General features: G+C 41.0%; 1 protein-coding gene across 7 annotated transcripts in view; it reads left to right on the forward strand.

Moving 5' to 3' along the window:
• The window catches only part of BMPR1A (bone morphogenetic protein receptor type 1A), a 93,071-nt gene extending 68,747 nt beyond the window's left edge, over positions 1–24,324 (forward strand). For all 7 annotated transcript variants that reach the window (XM_084796838.1, XM_084796833.1, XM_084796835.1 and 4 more), the window contains 8 exons: positions 3,820–3,916; positions 4,058–4,157; positions 6,969–7,113; positions 9,708–9,900; positions 12,109–12,406; positions 19,689–19,864; positions 21,094–21,224; positions 21,310–24,324. In XM_084796838.1, coding sequence (XP_084652964.1) covers positions 3,820–3,916; positions 4,058–4,157; positions 6,969–7,113; positions 9,708–9,900; positions 12,109–12,406; positions 19,689–19,864; positions 21,094–21,224; positions 21,310–21,435 — 1,266 coding nt within the window. In that variant the 3' untranslated portion in view covers positions 21,436–24,324. The remainder of the gene's footprint in view (positions 1–3,819; positions 3,917–4,057; positions 4,158–6,968; positions 7,114–9,707; positions 9,901–12,108; positions 12,407–19,688; positions 19,865–21,093; positions 21,225–21,309) is intronic.
• The last annotated feature ends 434 nt before the right edge of the window (positions 24,325–24,758 follow it).

A 24,758-nucleotide genomic window follows, 5' to 3' on the forward strand; every position in this document is an offset into this window, starting at 1 on the left:
CTGTAAGGTAATGGATACTAAATTTGCTTCCCTATGATAGATAGCACTATTAAATCTTTGTTTCAGTATGTGGTGGTTTGAAGCAGATGTCCCACATAGTCTCAGACATTTGAATACCTGATACCCAGTTGTCTGTACCGTTTGGGAAGTTATAGGGCATGTGACTTTGATGGAGGAAGTGTGTCATTGGAGGCAGGCTTTAAGAATGTGAAGCCTCACCTGTTAGTTTTCCTTCCACTTTCTGCTGTCTGCTTGCCATTTGAGATGTGGGCGCTTAGCGTCTGCCCCCTGCTGCCATGCCTATGCTCTACCATCATGGACTCTTAACTCTCTAGATCCACACACCCAAATTAACTCATTGTTCTGGAAGTTGCATTTGGTCATGGTTTTATCACAGCAGTAGGAGAGAATTAATGCAGAGTTTCTGTGTAGCTGTTTGGAAGGAGCAGCACCAGACAGGATTCCTACAGATTGTTTAGCATTGTGGTGTGAATTTCTTAAGAGATCCTACGAGTGTTTTTGAAAAACAGCTCTGGATAGAACTGTTTATACTTTAAATGTCAGCTATGTCAAGAAGTTAATCCTGTTCAGAACTGGCAGGTTTGGTAGAAAACTTCAGTGTTAGGTTGATACTTGCAGTCACTGGGCAAGTGACTGAGATTCAACCCCCTGTCTCTCTGGTACGAACAGACCTGATCTCTCCTTAGAATGACAGCCTTTTAGTATACGAACAAAATTATTTCCGTTCTACTTCCACCACACATCTTCTCATCTTTGGGGGGGGGGGAAATCTTCCAGTGTCTTCAGCTGCCCCTTACATAATCTTATGGTCATCATTTCAATCATTCACTCTAGTGTTTCAGTGTAATACAACATCAAGCGTGGTGTAGGAGGAAAAAAGCCTTTTCCTCTTTCTCTGAGTGCAGCCATATGTGTTTTAGCAGTTGTACTGTATTTTTAAGGCATTGAACTTTTGTCAGCTAAACACTAGTGTCTTTGACTCACTCTGTTTCCGTGCACACCTCCCCCACTCTTTACTAGTGAGGTTGGTCCTTTGATACAAGCAGATGGGAATGGATGGTTTTGTTACTTGTCATGTATTTGTCAAATTGTAACAACACATTAATTTTTTTTCTGACCTGAAAGGATTTATTTTTCCAGTTTTCTATTATCAACTCTGTGTTTAAACCACTTTTAAAAACTCGAGGAAGCTGGGTGTGTCTTAATAGACTTCTAGATTAGGTTGGTTCCAAACTTAGTAGAAGTTAGTTTTCAAGCTTAACAATATGTCCAAGTTCATACACTTTATCTTAAGAGCTTTGAAACTAGTCGGGTGTGATGGCGCACACCTGTAATCCCAGCACTCAGGAGGCAGAGGCAGGTGGATCTCTGTGAGTTTGGGGCCAGCCTGGTCTACAAAGCAAGTCCATGACAGTCAAGGCTACACGGAGAAATCCTGTCTGGAAAAAAAAAGGAGCTGTGAAACTTTGGACAAGGCATTTATTTTTCCTAGGTATTTTATATATCAAATGGGATGATGTAGTAAAGACTTAGTAAATGTTGAAGTTCACCTCATCTTGAGCAGTATCCAGCTGTGTTACCCCTTATCGCTAGGTGTGCACAGACTTACATGGTACTATCTTGGGCACATAGTTTTCAGATCCTGCACTTGATTAGTTTCTTTTGTTAAGTACTCTTCTGAACAGAGCTTCTCAAGTCCCTTTTCTTTTCCCTGACACAGTCACCCTTCTAGTTAACAGATCACGGGCCTGGGTTGTCAAAATCTGAAAATTCTACACAGTGTATTGTCTTTAGAAATGAAAACACCAGTAGATAGGATGTGGGGATATCAAATATGTTGGCATGTCAGGTGTTTTGTTTGGTGTTTGCATTTATTTATTTATTAATTTAGAGTATGTACACCAAGCAGTGTGTGTGGAGGTCAGAGGGCATGAGTTGAGTCTGTTGTCTGCCTCCATTATGTGGGTACTGGGGATCTAACTCAGGTTGCCAGGCTTGGCTGTGAGCAGGGTCATCCACTGGGCCACCTCCCACTACTCTTTTTTAAGAGTTTGTAGCTTTAAATTAAAAGTTTAGATTATTGGGGGGGGGGCAGGTGCTTGGGAGGCAGAGGCAGGTGAATATCTGTAAGGCCAGCCAGGGCTATACACAGAAATCCTGTCTTGAAAAACAAAACAAAATTTAAATTGTTAGATTATCAAAGGTTATTTTTTAGTTAGCTTTGAGATTTTAAGTATATGTTTTGGAAGGACTTTACAGAATAAAGGAGCACTGATACAGCAAACTGTTTTTTTTTTATTGGCATTTTACTCCTAATCCAAAACAGAGTGTGGGGGAGTGGAGGGAAAGAAAAATAGTAATGAAGCGGATGCTGAGGCATTTCCATTCTGGCTATCGGATATTTAAGAGTAACATGGTCAGTTTCTTCTTATATTCTTGCTACCTTCATAATGATGAGCAGACTCTTTGTATTCAAATTTTGGTTCAGAAAAGCGTTTTACTCAGGCAGTGCTGAAATGTCAGCATGTACTCCTTAATATCTACTTTTATGACTATTTTTGCTTGTTTTCTGATCTCTTTGGCCCTACCTTCCATCTGGTTGGTGAACTGTAGCTATCCCTCTCTTTCTTTTCCTCTTTCTTTTTTTCTCTCTTTCTTTGTTTTCAAAACAGGGTTTCTCTGTGTAGTCCTGACTGTTCTGGACTTGCTTTGTAGACCAGGTTGTCCTTGAACTCACAGAGATGCCTCTGCCTCTGAGTACTGGAGTTAGAGGCATGTACTACCACACTCTGCTTAACCACCTCTCTAAACCAGCAGCCCCACCCCATTTGACTAGAAAACCCTCTACTTTGGTCTGATCTTAAGTGTCACCCAAATCATATTATTGATGTAATATATTATTATTTTTCTTAAAAAAAAAAAAAAAGATTTAGTTACAGAGCCGGACATGGTGGTGCACGCCATTAATCCTAGCACTCGAGAGTCAGACGCAGAGGCAGGTGGATTGTTGTGAGAGTTCAGGACAGCCAGGGCTACACAGAGAAATCCTGTCTTGAAAAACCAAAAAAGAAAAAATATTTAGTTATTTTTATTTTATGTTCATTGGTGTTTTGCCTGAATGTATGTCTGTATAAGGGTGTTGAATCTCCTGAGACTGGAGTTACACACTGACATGTGAGTGCTGGGAATTGAACCTGGATCCTGTAGAAGAACAGCCAATGCTCTGAACCAGGGAGCCATCTCTCCACATCCATGATTATATTTTTCATATCAATTTATAAGTCTAATAAAATACTATATTTTTTAGCAGATAGTTACTTTTTTCAAACTAAAAGCAGCTAGCTGGGTTGTAGTTTAAATATACTAATGTTTGAGGTAAAATTTACTAAAATTCTTTGTTCCTCTATAATTTATAATCTCATGTATTTATCATATATTATCTTAAGGAAAATTATCTTATGATCTTATTTTTTTTTAATTAAAATATTTTAGTAGTATATTTTGTTCTTGTGTTGCTTTTTCAAGGCAGGGTTTCTCTGTGTAATAGTCCTGGCTGTCCTGGAACTTGCTTTGTAGACCAGGCTCACCTGGAACTTAGAGAGGTCTGCTTGCCTCTGCCTCCTGAGTGCTGACTGGGATTAGAGGTGTGTGCCACTCTGCCTGGCTGATATTTCTCGACATAAAGTTTGGAGATCCTTTTCTCTAACTGTATTATAAATTATATCTACCAATACTAAAGATATTTACACTGAATTTAATATGTCAAGCCCTTTAATTTTACCATTACTTTTCTTAAAGGATTCACCAAAAGCCCAGCTACGCAGGACAATAGAATGTTGTCGGACCAATTTGTGCAACCAATATTTGCAGCCTACACTGCCCCCTGTCGTTATAGGTAGGTCAGCCCAGGAAAGTCTGGGCATGATTCTCTTGTAACTTGTCTGTAACAATAACCAAGCTACCTAGAACTTAGTGCTGCCATTTCCCCCCTTTTTGTAAGGGGCAGTGACACTACACTGTTGACTTGCGTTCTCAGGTCCGTTTTTTGATGGCAGCGTTCGGTGGCTGGCTGTGCTCGTCTCCATGGCTGTCTGCATAATTGCTATGGTCATCTTCTCCAGCTGCTTTTGCTACAAGTAAGAAGATACTTTTTAATTTTTCCTGCTAATTTATTCTTTTATGTTTAAGAATACTCAAGGCTTTCTTGTTTGTAGAATAGTGAACTTTGTAATGTCTGGAATTTTAAAGCAAATTCTCAGATAGCATAACCTGTTTTCTAGTTTGGGACTTTTTTCAGTGAAATAGAATTACTGATGAAGCATATTAGTAAGGCCATAAATAAGCCTGTACATAAAGAATTTTACAATGTGATGATGCTATCAAGTTTTAAGAACCCAAAGGAAAAGACAAATTCATTAAGTAAATTTGGTATTTGGTTGCTATATAGAAAAAATTAAATTTGGCAATTTCCTACACAGAACCAGATTAGATTGGAACTTTATATTCCTATGCATACTTTAGAAACCTTTTTGAGTCTACTTCAACTTGGAAGCAAGCAAGGAAGTAAATAAAATATAAAGTAGTGTCAGCTACATAAAAATGGAAGTGTGTGGCACAAAAAACCCACAAGAAGTTGGAAGATGGAACAAATGAAAACTACTGCATCAATTGATTGCTTTTATACATATAAAAAGAATTTCTAGCCGGGCGTGGTGGCGCACGCCTTTAATCCCAGCACTCGGGAGGCAGAGGCAGGCGGATCGGTGTGAGTTCGAGGCCAGCCTGGACTACAAAGCGAGTCTAGGACAGCCAAGACTGCACAGAGAAACCCTGTCTCGAAAAACAAAAAACAAAACAAAACAAAAAAATTCTATAAATTAAAAAGTATAATTCAGTGAGAAATTCGACAAAAGTGGATACAATTTTTTAAGAAATATGCCCGGCTTTCTGAAGGTTTATGTTTTTGAGACAGGGTCTCACAGTGTGACCCTGGTTAGCTTTGAACTCACTGTATATAGAACAGGTTGGCCTGGAACTGACAGAGATTGACTTGCCTTTGCCTCTCAGGAGCTAGAATTAAAGGTGTACACCTTTATTCCTGGCTGCGTGCCTTGAAAAAAAGAAAAGAAAAGAAAAGAATGAGTATCCTTAATACTAAAATTACAAATTTTGAGGTATTTTTCATCTATCATATAGGCAAAGACGTGTGTGTGTGTGTGTGTGTGTGTGTGTGTGTGTGTATAGTCGTCGTCATTCTCCATTGTAGTTTTTGAGACAGTGGCTCTTTGGAACTCATTGTTCATTGTTGTGGCTAGAGGGGCTTGCCAGTGCCTAGGGATCCTCCTGTCTCTGTCTCCCCAGTGCTGGGATTACAGTTACACCCTAGTTTCATGGGTGCTGGTGGTGTCCTTGTGCTCATCCTTATGCAGTTCTTTACCGACAGTCGTCACCCTTACCCATCACATGCTTTACAGAAGATTTTTTTTTTTCCTTTTTGGGTTTCCAAGACAGGGTTTCTCTGTGTAGCCCTGGCTGTTCTGAAACTTGCTCTGTAGACCAGGCTGGCCTCGAACCCAGGGATCTATCTGCCTCTGCCTCTGCCTTCCAAATGCTGGGACTAAAGGGGTATGCTACCACCACCCAGCTCGGAGATTTTTTTTTTTAAGATAAGAATAATACATTTAGCGAGTCAGTCTGAGCTACAGAATGAGATGCTGTTTCAAAACAAATAAAAATTTACTGTGAAAACAGACAAATAAACCAATCTACCAATTATGGTGTGAGACATGATAATGAAAACAAAGAGATATGGTGAGCAATTTAATGGCCTTGGCTTGCCAGACAAGCCTGCATCTTATAAACCAGGTGGGATTCTTAGGGAGGAAAAACCTATACTGATTAAAGTGATATATGGCCTAGCCAGAGTAAGCCTTTACCAGTGGGCCCTGCAAGTCTCTCACAGTGAATGCTGACCTCGGGAAACAGGAAACAAAGGATGTAAGCTCCTGCCTGAGGAGTATTTGGCTTCATGACATGGAGAGGGAGCATAGATAGAGCCCATCAGATTCTCAGATGAGAAATACAGGTGAGAGTCTAGGGAGATGGCATCAGCTGTCCTCATGGAACAGGATGCTAGGGAATAGAGAGCCTCATAGGAAAAGACCTGAGTTCTGCCGATGGACTTCAGGTTATGAAGAACAGCTGAAAGGACTGGAGGAAATAGTACTGATTTTATGTGTATGGCTGTTAGGCAGCATGTAAGTCCGTGCACCACATGTGTGTAGTGTCCTTGGAGGCCAAAAGAGTTGTTAGCCACCAAGTGGCTGTTGGGTTTGAACCCAGGTTCTCTGGAAGAGCAGACCATGCTCTTAACCTCTGAGCCATCTCTCTAGCACCAAAGAGAAATTTTTTAATGCAGGTGGAAAAGGGCAGGTTATAGCCTTGGCTGACCTAAGGGCTTGCTATGTGCACTTGGCTGGCCTTGAAGTCATTGATCTCAGTCTGGCCATATCTCTCCAGTGCTGGGATTAAGGGCATATATAGTTTTAGCACAAAGATACAATTTTTAAGAGTATGTGTGTTTGTAGATATGAGGTACGTAACTTTCTATGCTGAATATCCTTTCAGATTTTTTACAGCTATGATGCCATGTTGTGCGCTGCTAGTAGGGCCTTGAATTCAGGATCTTCTGTAACTCTCTACCACTGCCCCGTGCGTGCGTGTGTGTGTGTGTGTATTCACTTGCTAATAGACTGTGGCCCTTGCTTCATGTTAGCGTAACATAGCAAGCATCTATCTCATAAACTCCATTCTTGACTGTAGCAGAATTTTTCCCTGTGGGAAGATTGACTGGGCTCCAGTTCTACCTGAAGGAATGGGAAGAATCCAGGCCCAGAGTGTCACACAGTCCCAATCTTAAAAGTAGATTGTTTTCTGCTTTTTTAAAGACATTACTGTAAGAGCATTTCAAGCAGAGGTCGTTACAACCGTGATTTGGAACAGGACGAAGCATTTATTCCAGTAGGAGAATCATTGAAAGACCTGATTGACCAGTCACAGAGCTCTGGCAGTGGATCTGGACTACCTTTATTGGTGAGCTAAAGGTTCTTATGGATATGAATGGTGTGTTGATACAAATGTTTATCATGGGCAAGCAGGAATCTTAGTTATTGCAGATTAGGAAATAATAGACATTTTTTTCTCAAGTAGTAATGCAAGATGAAATAATAATGTGAACCAAGAAAATTAAGGATAGGCAGGATAAAACCATAAATAAAGAAGTCTGATGCTTACATAAAAGGTTAGACTATTAGGTCCTATGCACATGCAGGCCAGCTACATATCTTGCTCTAAGCTTTTTTTCTTCCTTCCACTTCAGTGCTGGCGTTTGAGCCAAGAACCACGGGAATGCCAGGCAAGCATTCTGCCAATAAACTACATCCTCAGCACTTGAGATCTGAGACAAGGTCTTGCAGAATTCAGATTGCCCTTGAACCTGAGGTCCTCTGCTTCTGTTTCTGCTTCCTAAATGCTAGGATCACAGGCACAAGCCACCATTCCACAGCTAGGTGTTCTAAGGTTTTTAGTAACCAACAGAAACATAACTGTAAACTAATTGGCTGAAGGAAGTATAACTTTGAGGCTAAAAAGGGCTACAAAATAACTTTAATGAATGGGTGCATGGCTGGGTAGATGGATGGAGATTGTCAGCTTCAGAGATGGAGAACAGCATTCTGAGGCAAACCTCCTGATCACAACACTACATTTCCAGGACTTGAACTCACATACTCCAGAAGAGCAGCAGGTGCTCTTAACATTCTCCAGCCCTTTACATTTCATCTTCTATATAAATTATACTTGAATAATCCTGACTTTAAAACATTACAGAAAACATCTATGCTAAGTGATACATGATGTCAGCCAGTTGAGTTTTGCATAACTCCAGCCTCAGATGTACACTTCTAACCAGAGCAGCATGTTCTTTTTCATCTATAATTACTAGTGGTCTGAAAATAAAAATGACATATATACTGTACTTCTGAACTACCTATATTCTGAGCCAGGAGTAGAATTCAAGCAAAGGTGTGTATGCTTAAAGAATTGTAATTCTGACAAGTACGGCTGGGGGAGGCGTGTCCAGGGTAGAAGTAAAGACATTAAAGCTAGACAAACAGCACTCTACAGAAAATTGGGCCTGCAGCAGGAGCCTGTTAGGGAATCAATGAGTGAGCTATAAAACGTTGGACTAGAGCTTGAGGATTTGTTTAGTGTTTGGAGGTTCCAGCAGGGGAGCAAAGATGCTTCTATACCCTTGACTGAAGACTTCCATCTCTATTTGGGGAAATTTAGAGATGAGTCCAATGGGGTGGTAAGAGAAGGGGGGATACCTGCCTGGCCATCTAGATCAACTGAATTAACCCTAACAGTCAATGGGGTGATAGGTGTCATAGCCAGATCACCCTCTCATTCAAAAGATGGTAAGAGCCAGAAGTGGTGGATGACTCCAAGGAAACAACATCTTCCAAACATAACAAGAGCAATACACATAAGAGCTCAGAAACTCTCAACATGCACAGCTTCAAACAAAACCAAATCCCAGCACGGAGAAGGGGAGGTAGGCACATAGTCTCACCTCTAACCAAAAAAGATCTGGGAGGAATTTGGGGAGGGAAAGGCATGATCAAAATATACTGTATGAAAAAAAATTAAGTTTAAAAATGTTGGAGGTAGTGAAAACTGGGGCTGGGTCAAGCCATCTAGGATCTTAGACTGAGTTGAGGGGTTTTAATTATCATTTACATTTGATTTTGCTGCATAATAAATCATCCTGAACTCACTGGCTTGAAGCTAAAAAATTATTTCTCATGATTATGGATCTTGTTGGGAAGTTTGTTTTCTAGACTTCCTCAGCTACTGAGCAATATATATATATATATAATGTTATATAACAATATATGATAGGCTTATATAATATGACATATAGTATATATGAGCACATATATACTATATATAGTATATTGATGCTGTGTATCATAGGTTATATCTTGTGTAGTTGATATGGTGACTATGATACACAGCATCTGTAAGGTCTACTTGTCACACATTTGCTGTTCTGATGCCCAAAAGATGTAACCCAGCACTCAGGAGGCAGAGGCAGACGGATTGCTGTGAGTTCAAGGCCAGCCTTGTCTACAAAGCGAGTCCGGGACAGCCAAGACTACACAGAGAAACCCTGTCTCAAAAAACCAGGGGGGGGGGGGTTAACCAAAGCCCAGGTGTGTGTAGGGAAGGAGAGTCCTCAGGGGTGGCTGTTTAAATCTATCCCAATGAGTAGCCTGTGTGTGATTTCAGAATACATTGTTCATTGCTGCCCCCGCCCCCTCCCATCAGGGTTTATCTGTGTAGCCTTGGTTGTCCTTGACCCACTTTGTAGACTTGCCTGGCCTCGAGCTCACAGTGGCTGCCTGCCTCTTCCTCCCTGAGTGCTGAGATTAAAGGTGTGTACCACCACATTGGCTTCATTGCTGCTTTTAAATAGTGTAAACTTAAATGTTGGAGTTAATATATTTGTATTAAAGCTACTTGGATATGCCACGCTTTTTAATGGCATGGCGTATCAGAGCCCTGAGTTAGCCTTAATAGAGTTTTCATCAAGAGCTCACAACTCTACTTTTTTTTCTATGTAGGTTCAGCGAACTATTGCCAAGCAGATTCAGATGGTTCGGCAGGTTGGTAAAGGCCGGTATGGAGAAGTATGGATGGGTAAATGGCGTGGTGAAAAAGTGGCTGTCAAAGTGTTTTTTACCACTGAAGAAGCTAGCTGGTTTAGAGAGACAGAAATCTACCAGACGGTGTTAATGCGTCATGAAAATATACTTGGTAAGTTCCTCATTCCGGCAAGGTTGTTAGGGTACGGGGGAGAGCCTGCCATGTGCTTGTGTAGCCATAAGAGCTCCAGTAGAATTCTCAGTGAAGCAACACACAATCTTGAATGTCCAGAAAGGGTTTTTCTATTCTAAACAACATTGAGTTTCAGAAGGATTGTAAGCGCTGGTTTAAGGAACTTAAATAATCATGGAAGCCAAGTCTTCTGTAGAGAACTTCAGTGCTTTTCTAGGGTAGCTTTAACTACACCAGCCTCTTACCCTTTGTCATTAGGAGAACCCAATATAAAGGAAAAAAGAACGACCCAATGTTTAACTTAATGTGTTTTGTATTCCCAGTATGTGTTCCTTTCATTACCATATCTATGTAGTTGTGAAATGATGTAAGTATCTCATCAGTAGAGTGTATAAACATATCTAGCTTTCCTGAGTTTTCTTTTCAGCTGCTATTTCATTATCTCTTAATTTGTAAAGTGTACTGCTTATTGTCAAGCACAGATCTTTAAATTCATTCCCTATTGCTACTATAAAAAATTATCATGAGGTGCTGGAGAGATGGCCCAGAGGTTAAGAGCACTGACTGCTCTTCCAGAGGTCCCAAGTTCAATGCCCAGCAGCCATACATAAAGTGATCTAATGCCCTCTTCCAGCCTGCAGGTGTACTTGTGGGCAGAGCGCTGTATACATAATAATAAATAAATCTTTTAAAAATTAGCATGAACTGAGTGACTTAAAACATCAGACGAATGGCTGGGTGTGGTAGTACACACCTTTAATCCTAGCACTCAGGTGGATCTCTGAGCTCAGGGCTAGCCTGGTCTACAGAATGAATTTCAGGGCAGCCAGCGCTACCTAGAGGAACCCTGTCTGGAAAAACAAAAAGAAAAAGCAATCAGAATCAGAATCAGGGTGGGTAGATGACTTATTTGTTGAAGGATTCCCTAATAAGCAGAGACCTGAATTTAGAAGTCACTTAAAGACTGAAATGCGATATAACACAAGCTCATAATGACAGTGGTGGTGAGGTGTGGAAGGCAGGACAGGTAATCTCTGGAGCTCTCTGACCACTAGCCTAGCCTGCCTACTGTGGTTCCAGGCTGGTGAGACATTCCAGTCTTGGGAGGTATGAGGCACCAGGTGAGCAACACATAAGGTTGTCCCCTGACTGCCACAGGCACTCTCACTCCCATGTGTACATGGATCTACGCACACACAGAAAGAAAACAACCCATCATTCTCCTCAGTTGTAGAATTTTAAATGAAGCTTTTGGCAGGGCCACACCCTGTTGGAAGGATTCTTCCTGGCTATAGCAGGCTTTAGTCCTCGTTGACTTACAGACAACCCCCTACTGTGTCTCATGTGGCTTTCTCTGTGTGTCTGTGACCACATTTCATTATCTAGGACACTGATCAGGGAATTCCAGCCCAGCCTGTATCATGCACGCTTCATGTAAATATAAGTTCACTACAAAGATCCTGTTTGCAGTGTAGCTTAAAGTATCCAGTTTTCAACTAGAAACTAAACACTTTGTATTTGGGGGGTTCGGGGTGGGGTTTTTGTTGTTTTACTCCAGCTCTGGCAGCCACAACTTGTGCAGTCTCCTGCCTCTGTCTCCCAAATACTGGGATTACATGAGTGTGCAAACACTCCCAGGTGAAGAGCCTTTTCAAGAGAGAATCATGTAGGTAAATAGCACTTACAGGTTATTGTGTAATATATGATTTTTCTTAATTATATTATCACTGCTGTGATTAATGTTAGGATTATCATAAATTAGCTGTGTGTCTTGGCACATGCCCGTAGTTCCAGCACTCTGGGTTGAGTCAGGATAATCATAAGTTTGAACACAGCCTGGACTACATGGCAAAACCTTGTCTTTAAAAATACTGTAATTGATGCTGGCCATGGTGGTGCACACCTTTAATCCCAGCACTCAGGGAGGCAGAGGCAGGAGGATCACTGTGAGTTCAAGGACAATCTGCTCTAGGCTACACAGAGCAGCCCTGTCATGGGAAAAAAAATACTGTAAAACTGTATGACTGTATAAATCATAAGAAATGAAATTTTGGTGATATATTCAAAACATTTTTCCACTCAAATTAGCATAGCACTCTGTATATAGTAAGTAGTTCATTCTAGTACCCTGATGTGCACCTATAACTGCCTAGTGTCTCTAACCTTTTAAACTCATTAACTAAACAGGTTTTATAGCTGCAGACATTAAAGGCACTGGTTCCTGGACTCAGCTATATTTGATTACTGATTACCATGAAAATGGATCTCTCTATGACTTCCTGAAATGTGCCACACTAGACACCAGAGCCCTGCTCAAGTTAGCTTATTCTGCTGCCTGTGGTCTGTGCCACCTCCACACAGAAATTTATGGTACCCAAGGAAAGCCTGCAATTGCTCATCGAGACCTGAAGAGCAAAAACATCCTTATTAAGAAAAACGGAAGTTGCTGTATTGCTGACCTGGGCCTGGCTGTTAAATTCAACAGGTAAATGGTTCTTGGTCCAGTTTGGAAATTATTTTAATATCTAACAGGTATTTATACTTAGGGTTGTTTGGGGATTTTTTTGTTTGTTTTTGTAGGTTTCTGGGGATTATTGGGGATTGAACCCAGGATCCTATGTATGCTAAGTACACACTCTGCTATTAAACACATACCCAGCCTCTGTCAATAATTGATTGCCTGTTTTTTATGCTTTTATTTTAGTTTACCTGCAGTTGCTCTGTTTGCAGACACAGTTGTCCATGTGACATATAAAGTAACTTGTGACCTAAATAATGAGCATTAAGTTTGCTTCCAGTTCATCTGTATTTTAAAAAAGGTTATTATGGGCCTGGAGAGATGTCTCAGAGGTTAAGAGCACAGGCTACTCTTCCAAAGACCCTGAGTTCAATTCCCAGCAAACACATGGTGGCTCACAACCATCTATGAGATCTGGTGCCTTCTTTTGGTGTACAGCCATACATGCAGGTGTAACACTGTATACATAATAAATAAATACATTTTTTAAAAAGTTACTATGAAGGCGCGCAGTGGTGGCATACACTTTTAATTCCAGCACTTGGGAGGCAGAGGTAACTGAATCTCTTGAATTCCAGGACAGCCAGTACTACTCAGGGAAACCCTGCCTCAAGAAAACAACAAAAAAAATTATCATGAACATTGTTGAATTTTATACATTTATACATATTATTCTATTCTTGAGCACTTGCTTAAGTATTTTTTTCTTTATGGATTTTTAGATAAGGGAGGCTACTGGAAGAGTTTCCACACGGCATATTGTATATACTGCTTCAGAACAGTATAGTGTGTGAATTTATGCTCCTGTGAATATGGGGAGATAATTAGTCAGTTTCTTTTGGTATTGTCAGTTTTCTAAAGCAGTTAGGACTGTGAAAATGTCAGGCAACTGTTGAAGCAGTTATAATGTTTAAGAATGCAGCAGTTGTTCCACATTTCAGAATTCATTTAAGGCCACAAAATAAATACACCAGTTGAGAGACTACAAAGATGACGTAGCCGTTAAGAGCACTTCCTGCTCTTGTGAGGACCTGGTGTCCCATTCCTAGCACCCATCAGGCTTCTCACCTGCCTATAACTCCAGTTCCAGAGGATCTGCCTCCATGGACACATGCACTCATTTGCTGCGTATAAACTCATGGAGGCACACAAACATGCACATAATTAATTGATTAACAAATATTTTGTTGTTTATTTCGAGGCAGGAATTCACTTTGTCACCTGGGCTGGTCTGGAACTATGTGAGCCAGGCTTACCTTGAACACACAGAGATCCTCTTGCCTCTGGGATTAAAGGCATGTGTCACCACACCTGACCTAAAGAGGGGTGTTGTGTGTGTTTGTGTTTGTGTTTTGGGGAGTAGGGTGGTGGTTGTTGCTTTGCTTTTGTTTTTTTGTTTGTTTTTTGTTTTGGTTTTTTGAGACAGGGTTTCACCATATAGCCTTGGCTGTCCTGTATTCCCTTTGTAGACCAGGCTGGTCTAAAACTCACAGCGATTAGCCTGCCTCTGCCTCCCAAGTGCTGGGATTAAAGGTGTGCACCACCACACCCAGCTGTGGTTTTTGGTTTTTCAAGACAGGGTTTCTCTGTGTATGTGCTGCCAAAGCAAGTACCATTAACAGTGTCTTGATTAGTGTACTATTTGTTGGCTTAAATAGTTATCAGATGTTGTTGGGGGTTTTTTTGTTTGTGTTTGTTTTTCATTTTTACCAATACAGAATACCTGGTAGAAAGCAGCTGTAGGAAGGAAAGGTTTGTTGTGACTCGTAGGTTAAATCCATCATGGCAGGGAAACCAAAGGGACCGTCGAGTGGCTGGTGGTGCTGCATGCAGGCAGAGCACATGCTTGGCTTGCTTCTGCCTTTCTCCCTTTTTATTAGTCTGGGCTCCAGCTGATGTGAGGTTCTGCCCACATCCAAGTTAAGTCATCCCTCTCTTATTGAAACCCCTGGGAATAACCTCAAAGACACACCAGAGTTATATATCCCAAATGATCCCAAATTTATTAAATAGGCATTAAAATTAAACATCACAGGCCCATCTTTTGCCAACTTGACACCCAAACTCTTTATTTTGGCTTTTTTAAGACAAGGTTTCTCTATGTCCTAGACTCACTTTGTAGACCTGGCTGGCCTCAAACTCACAGTGATCCGCCTGCCTCTGCCTCCCGAGTGCTGGGGTTAAAGGTGTGTGCCACCATGCCCTACGACACCCGAACTCTTGACATTTAAGCCATAACATTCCACCTTTGAATATTAAGATTCATGGCTTATCTCATGATAACCATGCAGAGTGGATTTAGCTCTCTGTAAAAGTCTCTAAAGTCTTAACAGTTCTAATATTACTGAAAACCAAGGTTCAGTACAAGGTATGAGAGCACATACTTCTAATCCCGCACTCAGGAGCCAGATAGGTATAGATTCTCTGTGAGTTTGAGGACAGCCAGTGCGACATAGTGGAAAGGCCTTGTCTCCAAAAACAAAACAAAACCAAAATTATATAAACAAACCAGCAACAATAATAAGAGTGCCAGGTCAGCCAGGCGTGGTGGTGCATGCCTTTAATCCCATCATTCGGGAAGCAGAGGCAGGTGGATCGCTGTGAGTTCAAGGCCAGCCTAGTCTACAAAGCGAGTCTAGGACAGCCAAGGCTACACACAGAGAAACTCTGTCTCGAAAAAACCAAAAACCAAAACAAAACAGCAACAAGAAAGAGTGCCAGTTCAGAGCGTCTCACACAGTTGGAGCAATGCCTTAACTGTTAGCCCTTTTGAGATAAAAATTAGGTAGATATTTCCAAAATACTATGTCACAGAATAAACATTTGCATTCCGAAAGGAAAGAATACAAATCCAGCAAGGGAACTAGACTGAAACCCAGAACACGCACTGGGCCTTGCGGCTCCACATAGGAGCGTCACCCATGCTGCAGTGAGTGTAGGTACCCCCACGTTCTGTGTTGCTACCTGCAGTAAATGTAGCCCTTCTCGTGGGCTGGGCCTGTTCTATGCTTACAGCTTTTCTTGAGTGCACATTTGTAGTACTAGCATCTCTGGATTCCTAGTGCTCTTATTTTAGGGAATTCAACCCTGCTACATAGTCCCTTGAGGAGCCTTGATAAAGCCTCCATGGCTATATAACTTTTGCATTTGTTATGCCTGATGAACCACATGGGTGACTCTTACGAATTCTGCTTTCTCATCATGTAGTCAGTCTGACTCCTTTCTGTCACAGCTCTACTGGCCTGTCTACCTTAACAGCTCAAACTGGGAAAACTCTTCTCTATAGGGTCATTCTCGAGCAGGGTTAAATAAAATACTTTTCTAAAACCATACTCTAATAATTAAATAGATGGTTCTATAGTTAATTATAAGTTTTGGTTGGGAGACTTTTTATTCATTTAAAAATTATGTACTTAAATTCATTTATAATTTAAATGTATATGTTATATACATAATATATTCATAAATATATAGTGGTATGTAATAATTTATTTCCACAATTTCTAAAAGACAATATATCTATCAGTAGCTCACTGACTGAAAGAAACTAGACAATCCTGTCTCTTTTTTTTAACAAGATTTATTTATTTATTATTATGTATACAGTGCTCTGCCTGCATGTTCACTTCCAAACCAGAAGAGAGTATCAGATCACATTACAGATGGTTATGAACCACCATGTGGTTGTTGGAAATTGAACTCAGGACCTTTGGAAGAGCAGGCGGCGCTCTTAACCATTGAGCCATCTCTCCAGCCCTGACAATCCTGGTTTTAAGTGACTTAGTGAGCCATTGCTTTACACTAAGTTCAAGTCGGTGTAGTAAAAGGTTATGATCTGTGGAATAGTAAAGACAGTTCATGGAAATGTAATCACTGACTAGGCACCTTGCTAGCCCAGGACTTGGCTGCCCTAACTTAGTGAACAGAATAGTACAGTGTGAATTACTGACCTGTTACCTCGGCTTGTTCTTACATATAGGCTCTACCTTTCTTTGTGTTTGTATTGGTTTAACCAAGTCAGGAGAATAATTTTATAGTATCAGAATGTTATCCACCTTTATTATGCATAATGGCGAGCCATGGTCATACTCCTTTATAAAATATTCCTTTTAAAAAGGGAGTTTTATACTCCTTTTAAAAAGTAAGTAAGGTGAAGGTACAGTCCAGTGAGATGGCTGAATGGTGAAGGAAAGAACTGAATCCTGCAAGTCGTCCTCTCAGCTCCATACATGTACCCTGAATGCCACAGCTAGAATGACATGCTGTCTTCAGATTTCCTCCACTAAGCAAGTAGTGCTTAGGGTTAGAGATGACTCAGTGGTTAGAGTTATCACCAGCCCCCCATGTGCATGACCCAGCTCCAAGGGATCCACTGCCCTCTTCTGCCATCTGCAGATACTTCACTCACACAGCATATACACACACTGTGTGTGTGTGTGTGTGTGTGTGTGTGTGTGTGTGTGTGTGTGTGTTGGGGGGGCGTTGTTTCTCAAGTCAGGGTTTCTCTGTGTAGCTCTGACTCTGGACCACCAGGATGGCCTCGAACTCATATCTGCCTGACTCTGCCTCCCACGTGCTGGGACTAAAAGTGTGTGCCACCATGGCCAGCTTTATTTTTTATTTTTATGTGCATGGATGCCTCTGTACCACAGTTCTTGTAGAGGCCAGAAGAGGGCACCAGAGCCCCTGGAATTGGGGTTACAGGTAATAGTGAGCAGGGCTTGAGAGATGGCTCAGAAGTTAAGAGTACTGGCTGCTCTTCCAGAGGTCCTGAGTTCATTTCCCAGCACCTACATGGTAGCTCATAACCATCTATAATGTGATCTGATGCCCTCTTCTGGGCTGAAGATGTACAGGTAGGCAGAGCACTGTATATATAATAATAAATAAATAAATCTTTAAGAAATAGTAAGCTACTGTGGGTGCTGGAAACTAAACCCTGGCCCTCCGGAAAAGCATCAAGTGCTTTTAATTGCTAAGCCATCTCTCCAGCGCTTAAACCATTGTTTTTAATTCATCCTCAAATGAGTTTTTAGGACATAGAAAGAATCTTACCAAAATAGAACATAGCCTCTAGCCTAGTTCTTAGTAGAATGAGCTAGGCCTCCACTTTCTACCTTTCTCTCAGCATTCTGATTTCCCAACTCCTATCAGTCAGCCCAGTAAGCTCTGCTTTCATCATTCGCAGGCTTCTAAACTCTTCCATGGTCCTCCCATACGCCAGTACTAAAGGCGTATCAACCACATTATCAAGATTATCATACCAGAGGCCTACCCCTCCTTCTGTGTGCGGTATACACTGATGTGAGTGCAGAAGCCAGAGGAGGACCTCCAGTGTCCTGCTTTTATCATTCACTTGTCCCCTTGAGAAAGAGTCTCTCACTGAACCAGCAGGTAGGCTGGTGGCTGGAGCGCCGACGAACCCTCTCCCCACCATATAGCACTAGGGTTACTGCTGGGCACATGGACATACTAGCTTCATTGCTAGAGATCTGAACTCAGGCCCTCATGTTTGTGCAACAGGTTTTCTTATCCAATGAGCTTGCCCTTAAGAACAACTTTATATATTATGTTTCGTGTTGCTGTAAGAAAATATGACAAAAGCACTAATGTTTTTAGTGGCTAAAGCATTGTGCCAGCCCAACAAAACCAGCTGTTAAGGAAGGAGAGAGTCCATCATGAAAGGGAAGACATGGGGACTGGAGAGATGGCTTAGTGGTTAAGAGCACTGGATGTTCTTCCAAAGGACCCAGGTTCAATTCCCAGCACCCACATGGCAGCTCACAACTGTCTGTAACTCCAGCTAAAATAAAAATAAAAATAAATAAATAAAATTAAATTAAAAAAAGGGAAGACATTTGGTGAGAGTGTGAAGCAACTGGTCACATTGACCTGTAGTCACAGAGTGGAACACTAATTGGGGTTCTTCTTGCTTACTTTTTTTTTCTTTCTGTTTTTATTCATTCTGGGACACCAGCGCATAGCCTGGTGTCACCTCATTCAGGGTGATCTGTCCTTCCTCTATTAAACTTCTCTAGAACCACACTCAGAGACACCCCCTACCCCAACTTTCTTAGTTGCTTCCAAATCTAGTCAAGATAACAATGAAAATTAGCCATCAGAGATGTTTTATAACAGCATACAATGCCTTGTCTAGGCTCCACTGGAAAGTAGTTCCCAGAGCCTCCCAGAGCTAGGAGCATAAGTAACACAACATTCATGTCTTTAAGTCTAAAATTCAGTCCAAAACCCAGAAAGCTAATAAATCATTTTTTATTGATTGATTGTTTACGTAGCTATTACTGTGCTTATAATATAACAAGTAGATTGGATCCACAAAAAATAAAATTTAATTCTGTATCTTAAATGCTAATATGCTTGTTGTGTAAGAATGGTAAAAGAAGTTATTCTTTTATTTTTATGCTCCTCAGATGTAATTATCTGTACTTTTTATAAAATAGTCTCTCTTATTTTTTGTTTTGTTTTGTTTTAAGATAGGGTCACATGTAGCCTAGGCTGGACCGGAACCAGCTATTTAGCCAAGAATGACCTTGAATTTCTGATGCTCCTGCCCCTATCTCATCAGTGCATAGTATTAGGATTGTAGATATGGATCTCCACGCTGAGTTTATGTGGTGCTGGGGCTGGAACTCAGGGCCTCCTGTATGTATGCAGACAAGCACAGAACCAACTGAGCCCACTCTGGCCCAGTATTGTTACCATTTGTGCATTGCAGAACTTGCCTGGTAACCAATCTTCAGCTGAAATTAAGAAAGGTATTTGTGTTAATCCAGTTTAGTGTGAAAAAGTCAGAGTTAGTGCTTTGTGGCGGACATGGTACCAAGACTCAGAATAGCTATCCCAGACTGTGCTAGGGATGTTATATAATATGCAGCATATAAAATCTACAAAGGTGTTATGTTTCATAAATTTCTTGCCTCAAGAATTTATGGTGCCAGGCGTGGTGACACATGCCTTTAATCCCAGCACTTGGGAGGCAGAGGCAGGCAGATCGCTGTGAGTTCAAGGCCAGCCTGGTCTACAAAGAGAGTCCAGGACAGCCAAGGCTACCTTAGCCAAGAGAAACCCTGTTTTAAAAAAAGAAAGAAAGAATGAATGAATGAATTAATTAATTTATGGTAAAGAATATAGGAACTTACACATTTTAGACAGAAAAGCATTTATAAAAATGTATAGACGTGAACAATTGTTGGCCCTCGGCCTGACCATTGTCTTCTTCCTGTCATAGTGACACAAATGAAGTGGACATACCCCTGAATACCAGGGTGGGCACCAAGCGCTACATGGCTCCAGAAGTGCTGGATGAAAGCCTGAATAAAAACCATTTCCAGCCCTACATCATGGCCGACATTTATAGCTTTGGCTTGATCATTTGGGAAATGGCTCGTCGTTGTATTACAGGAGGTAGGAATTTGTATAGTGTTTCTCATTATATTTGTTTTATCTGTCACTTAAAAAATAACCACCTAATAAGCCCTCTGTCAGCGTTTCCCAGGACCACTCTCAGATGCTGTGGTTTCACTAGAATTACACTAAGACTCACACATTGTTGTTTTTACTGCTCACATACCTTTCAATGAAAAGATACCTTGAAATCATTTAAGGGGAAAGGTGCTGAGCAAAATTCAGAAGAGCCAAGAGAGGCTTCCAATAGTCCTCTTCAGTCTATTCATACCGGACATGCTTACTTCCCCCTCAGCCAGCTGTAGTGTGAAGTGTTGTCATCCAGACAAGCTCGGTCTGCCTGCATGTCTGTTTCCTTTGCTGGCATTGTCTAGAATTCCAACCTCTCAAGAGAAAGTGGGTGTTTAGCATTACAGCAGTGTTTGCACTGATGATCAGCCAGAGACCAGTGAACTTGGAGGAGGTGACTGCGGCTGTGGAGAATGACTCCCCATTCAGGTCCCAGACAGTAGGCAAGGGCTAACCTAGTAGTCTCCTTAAGAGCAGTAGTGGGCCTGCTGTGTGAGCTTGCTCACAGATCATGATCAGTCTTTCTTTTGCAGTGGAGAGTAATAAAGATACTCACTAGTGGGAACAAATAAGTAAATCGACATTTACACTAAAAATTTTAAGAAAATCCTATTTCTTCTCCTTATTTTTCCCCCATTAAGCTTTCCATTACTTAGCCAGGTGCAGTGGTGCTTGCCTATAATCCCTGCACTTGGGAGGAAGAGGCAGGCAGATCACTGTGAGTTCAAGGCCAGCCAGGTCTATAAAGTGAGACCAGGACAGCCAAGGCTACACAGAGAAACCCTATCTCGAAAAACCAGATAGATAGATGAATGGATGGATAGATGGATAGATAGATAGACAGACAGACATGTTTCATTACTTGTAGCCCAGGCTAGCTTTAAATCACAGACCTCTAGTTTCAGATTCTGAGTGTGGGACCCCCCCAAAAAACACCACACCATTGTTGACAGACCTTCACTCTGTCAGGTGTAGGAGAAATAATGTGTCATAAATAATAGAAAAGCATATTTGCTGTTAAAAGTGAATGACTCAGATTGTGTTTCTTTTGAATATAGGAAACCATTCTCGGTTCTGTAGTTCAGTGAGAGCTGCTCTGTGTGCAGATTGGGAGTTGCAGCACTACCATGCCTTTCTCACTGTGCTTTCTCACTCTGCAGGAATAGTGGAGGAATATCAGTTACCATATTACAACATGGTGCCCAGTGACCCATCCTATGAAGATATGCGTGAGGTTGTATGTGTCAAACGCTTGCGGCCAATAGTGTCTAACCGCTGGAACAGTGATGAAGTAAGTTGGAGCCAAAGCCCTGTAGAGTGATAGTGAGTACCATGCTCCTCTGTGCTCATCACACTCTCTTTGCATTTCTCTTTAGTGTCTTCGCGCAGTTTTGAAGCTAATGTCAGAATGCTGGGCCCATAATCCAGCCTCCAGACTGACAGCTTTGAGAATCAAGAAGACCCTTGCAAAAATGGTTGAATCCCAGGATGTAAAGATTTGACAGTCAAATAACTGAGGGAGAGAATGTAGACTGCAAGAACTTCCCCCAAGGAATGGGTGGAATTAGCATGGAGTAGGATGTTGGCTTGGTTTTCAGACTCTTTCCTCTACATCTTCACAGGCTGCTAACAGTAACCCTTTCAGTACTCTACAGAATACAAGATTGGAGCTTCCAAACATGTCATTCTTTATATATGGACAGCTTTGTTTTAAATGTGGGTTTTTTTGATGCTGTTTTGGTTTTTATGAACTGCATCAAGACTCCAATCCTGATAAGAAGTCTCTGGTCAAACTCTGGGTACTCAATATCCTGTCCATAAAGTGATGCTTTCTGTGAAAGCCTAAAGAAAATTAATGAGCTCAGCAGAGATGGAGAAACACATATTTGCCTTCTATCAGAGAAAACATCTTTCTGTGTTCTGTCTTTGTAAAGAGCCTATAGATTATGATCTCTTTGGGATACTGCCTGGTTTATGATGGTGCACCATGCCTTTGATATGCACACCAGAATTCCTCTGCTACCATGAGGCTTAGAAGAAAAGAATGTGTGGTGTCACAGGAGGGTATTTGTGGCCAGTGGTTTAAATATGCAATATCTGATAACATTCGCCAATCTCCTAAAAGCCATCTACCTTGTAACTATAGTAACTCCTCCACCAACTTTATTTTTAACGTAATAGTTGTAAAGGCCAAAATAAGTGTAAAGTGTTCATAAATTTGGACTGTGTTCCTTCTATCACCTTTTTTTTTTCTTCCTTTTTTGGTGATTATTGTTGTTATGAAAGGCCTCCTCCTATCCAGAGTTGAAGCTCACTGCCTTGAACCATACTTTGAAAGAAACAGCCTCTTCCTGGAGTCAGCCTTACCGTGTCTGATGGTAATGCACATCCCTGTGGTCAAACTCTGAAGTCTTTGTTCTCAGTAGCTCTTAAAAAGGGAAGTTGTTTATCAGTGTAATGTGCTTTTATTTTCAAACCCCGCAGAGCCATCATTCTAGCCATATTTTACCACGTAGGTGATTCTATACAAAACAGCGCACACGAGTCTCACATCTGATCCTTAATGGGGGGAAATGTTTTAAATTAGAACTGTGTAAGAATTTCAGAATTAAGGCATTTTAAAACTTTAGTCAAAAACTTCATTAAGATATTGCCTCATATTTCTTCTACGGGGATGTCAGCTGATATAAACTTGTCAATAACTGGTAAGTGTATTTTAGATATCTAAATCTTTTGAAATTTGGTTTTATAATTTCTGGTTCCCTAACTTGAAGGACAAAGAGGCAGAAGTGCCCAGTATCTGGTCACTTCTCAGATCTACACTAAACATTGTTAAATAAAATGATGTGTATTTTATAGAGGCCTTGTTATCTCAAAGAACAGTCCTGGCTCAAACTTATTACAGTGGCATCATACTATTTAAATGTTTATTCTGAGCAATGAACCATGTTAGGATCAAGTGATGTTGAAGGTGATTGTATCACAACATAGACAGAACAATTTAAATTAAATGGGAGGCAGCAGAGCATGTGTCCATCCACACACGGGACTAAACTTGATATAGGTAGCCCTACAGATCACAGTCCACAACTGTGAGGTTTGTTTTGACTGTTCTGCTTGATGAGTTTCATCTAATGTATATGAAGTCTGAGAACACAGAATCCAATTTTACCTAAGCTCAGTTAGCCTGGATATATTTCGCCTGAATAAACGTAAGTCTTGAAAATCATCTATCATCTTAATGATATACCTAAGGAATAGCATTCATTCTTAGCTATGTTTAAATGGTGTGTGGAGGCCACCGTAACGATTCTTTTCTAATTAGCTTGGTCTAAGAAAAAGCTGTCAGGAATTCACAGTGAGTGTTCCAGTCAGTGCCTTCCCATGATGCCTTTCATACGCTCATTAGGAACAGTAACATTCTCTAAAAAGGCAAATGCTTCCATGTTCCTTATGTGGAATCCTAAAATCTAAAGTTGCACTAAACTTTTCTTCTTTTTACTCTTAAATTTAAAATCCAGTAACTGAAATATTGGAAGAATATGTTAAGGTCTCACAGACCTTGGGGCCAGTGAGAGCTCAGTAGGTAAAAGCACTTGCTGCCAAGCTTGCCCACCTCAGTTCAGTCTCTGGGATGTACGTGGTGGAAGGAGAGAACCAACTACCCCATAATTGTCCTCTGACTTCTACACACTCCAAGGCGTCTACTCGCACCCCAAACTCACATCACATACTCAAACACAAATGTAATTAAAAAGCAAAAAATACAGCCAACTATGTATTAAGTAAGTATTGTGTAATTACTTAATAACTTGTAAAAATCCCGAAACTGATTTGGTCCCCTTTTGAATCTGGAGTTTAAAAAAATACATAGCTAAAGCCAGCCATCCATTCAAATAATTAAAATATAAAAGCCAAAAATCCCTAAACTACCTACATAAATATCAAGTAGTCCTGGGAGATGCCATGAGTGGTTTGTGTGGTCTGTAGTTCTGGGTACAGAGCATGTTAAGATTTGCCCAGCCTGGCCGGGCGTGGTGGCACACACCTGTAATCCTAGCACTCAGAAGGCAGAGGCAGGCAGATCTCTGTGATTTCAAGGCCAGCCTGGTCTACAAAGTGAGTCCAGAACAGCCAGAGAAACCCTGTCTCAACAAAAAACAAGATTTGCCCAGCCTAATTATCTGAGGCATCTACAGCACTGAGTGTAGTTCTGAGTATAAAATTTAAACTGATTTCTCTAGAATTTTGTAACAAAAGATATATTAGTCTGCGTTTTACCCTTTCAGGGTCTAGAAACGTTCCTAAGCCCATAAAGTGACATTTTGCTGTTATCATCCTAATGACAATAACATTTTTCTTTTTAGATATTTTTCTTGTTAGAATAAAAAGACGGTAATTGTTCAAGAACCGTGCATCTCTGATTTGGCCAGTGGTCAAATTAGATATTGAACAGTCTGTTCCAGGGCAGACTTCCTAGTGAAAACTTGTCTTTTCAGATGTGTATTGTTTGAAATATTTCCAAATGTCTAAGATAATTTCAACAGGAATGTAACTCATGTAAAAAGAAAGGTTGTGTAGCCCTTGCGGTAATAACACAAATTGACTAGGCAGAGGCAGGCGGATCTCTGAGTTCGAGGACAGCCTGGTCTACAAAGCGAGCCCAAGACAGCTAAGGCTACACAGAGAAACCCTGTCTCAGAAACAAACAAACAGCACAAAATAAACTTGAGTCAGATGCTAAGCAATGACAGTTCGCTTACCTGGCTGTGAGCGCCGTGGAGACTAGGCAAGCAGAACTTGTTCCTCTGGTGCAGTGTGCGAA

Source organism: Acomys minous, assembly GCF_964271855.1.
Source record: "Acomys minous genome assembly, chromosome: 9".
Classification (NCBI taxonomy): domain Eukaryota; kingdom Metazoa; phylum Chordata; class Mammalia; order Rodentia; family Muridae; genus Acomys; species Acomys minous.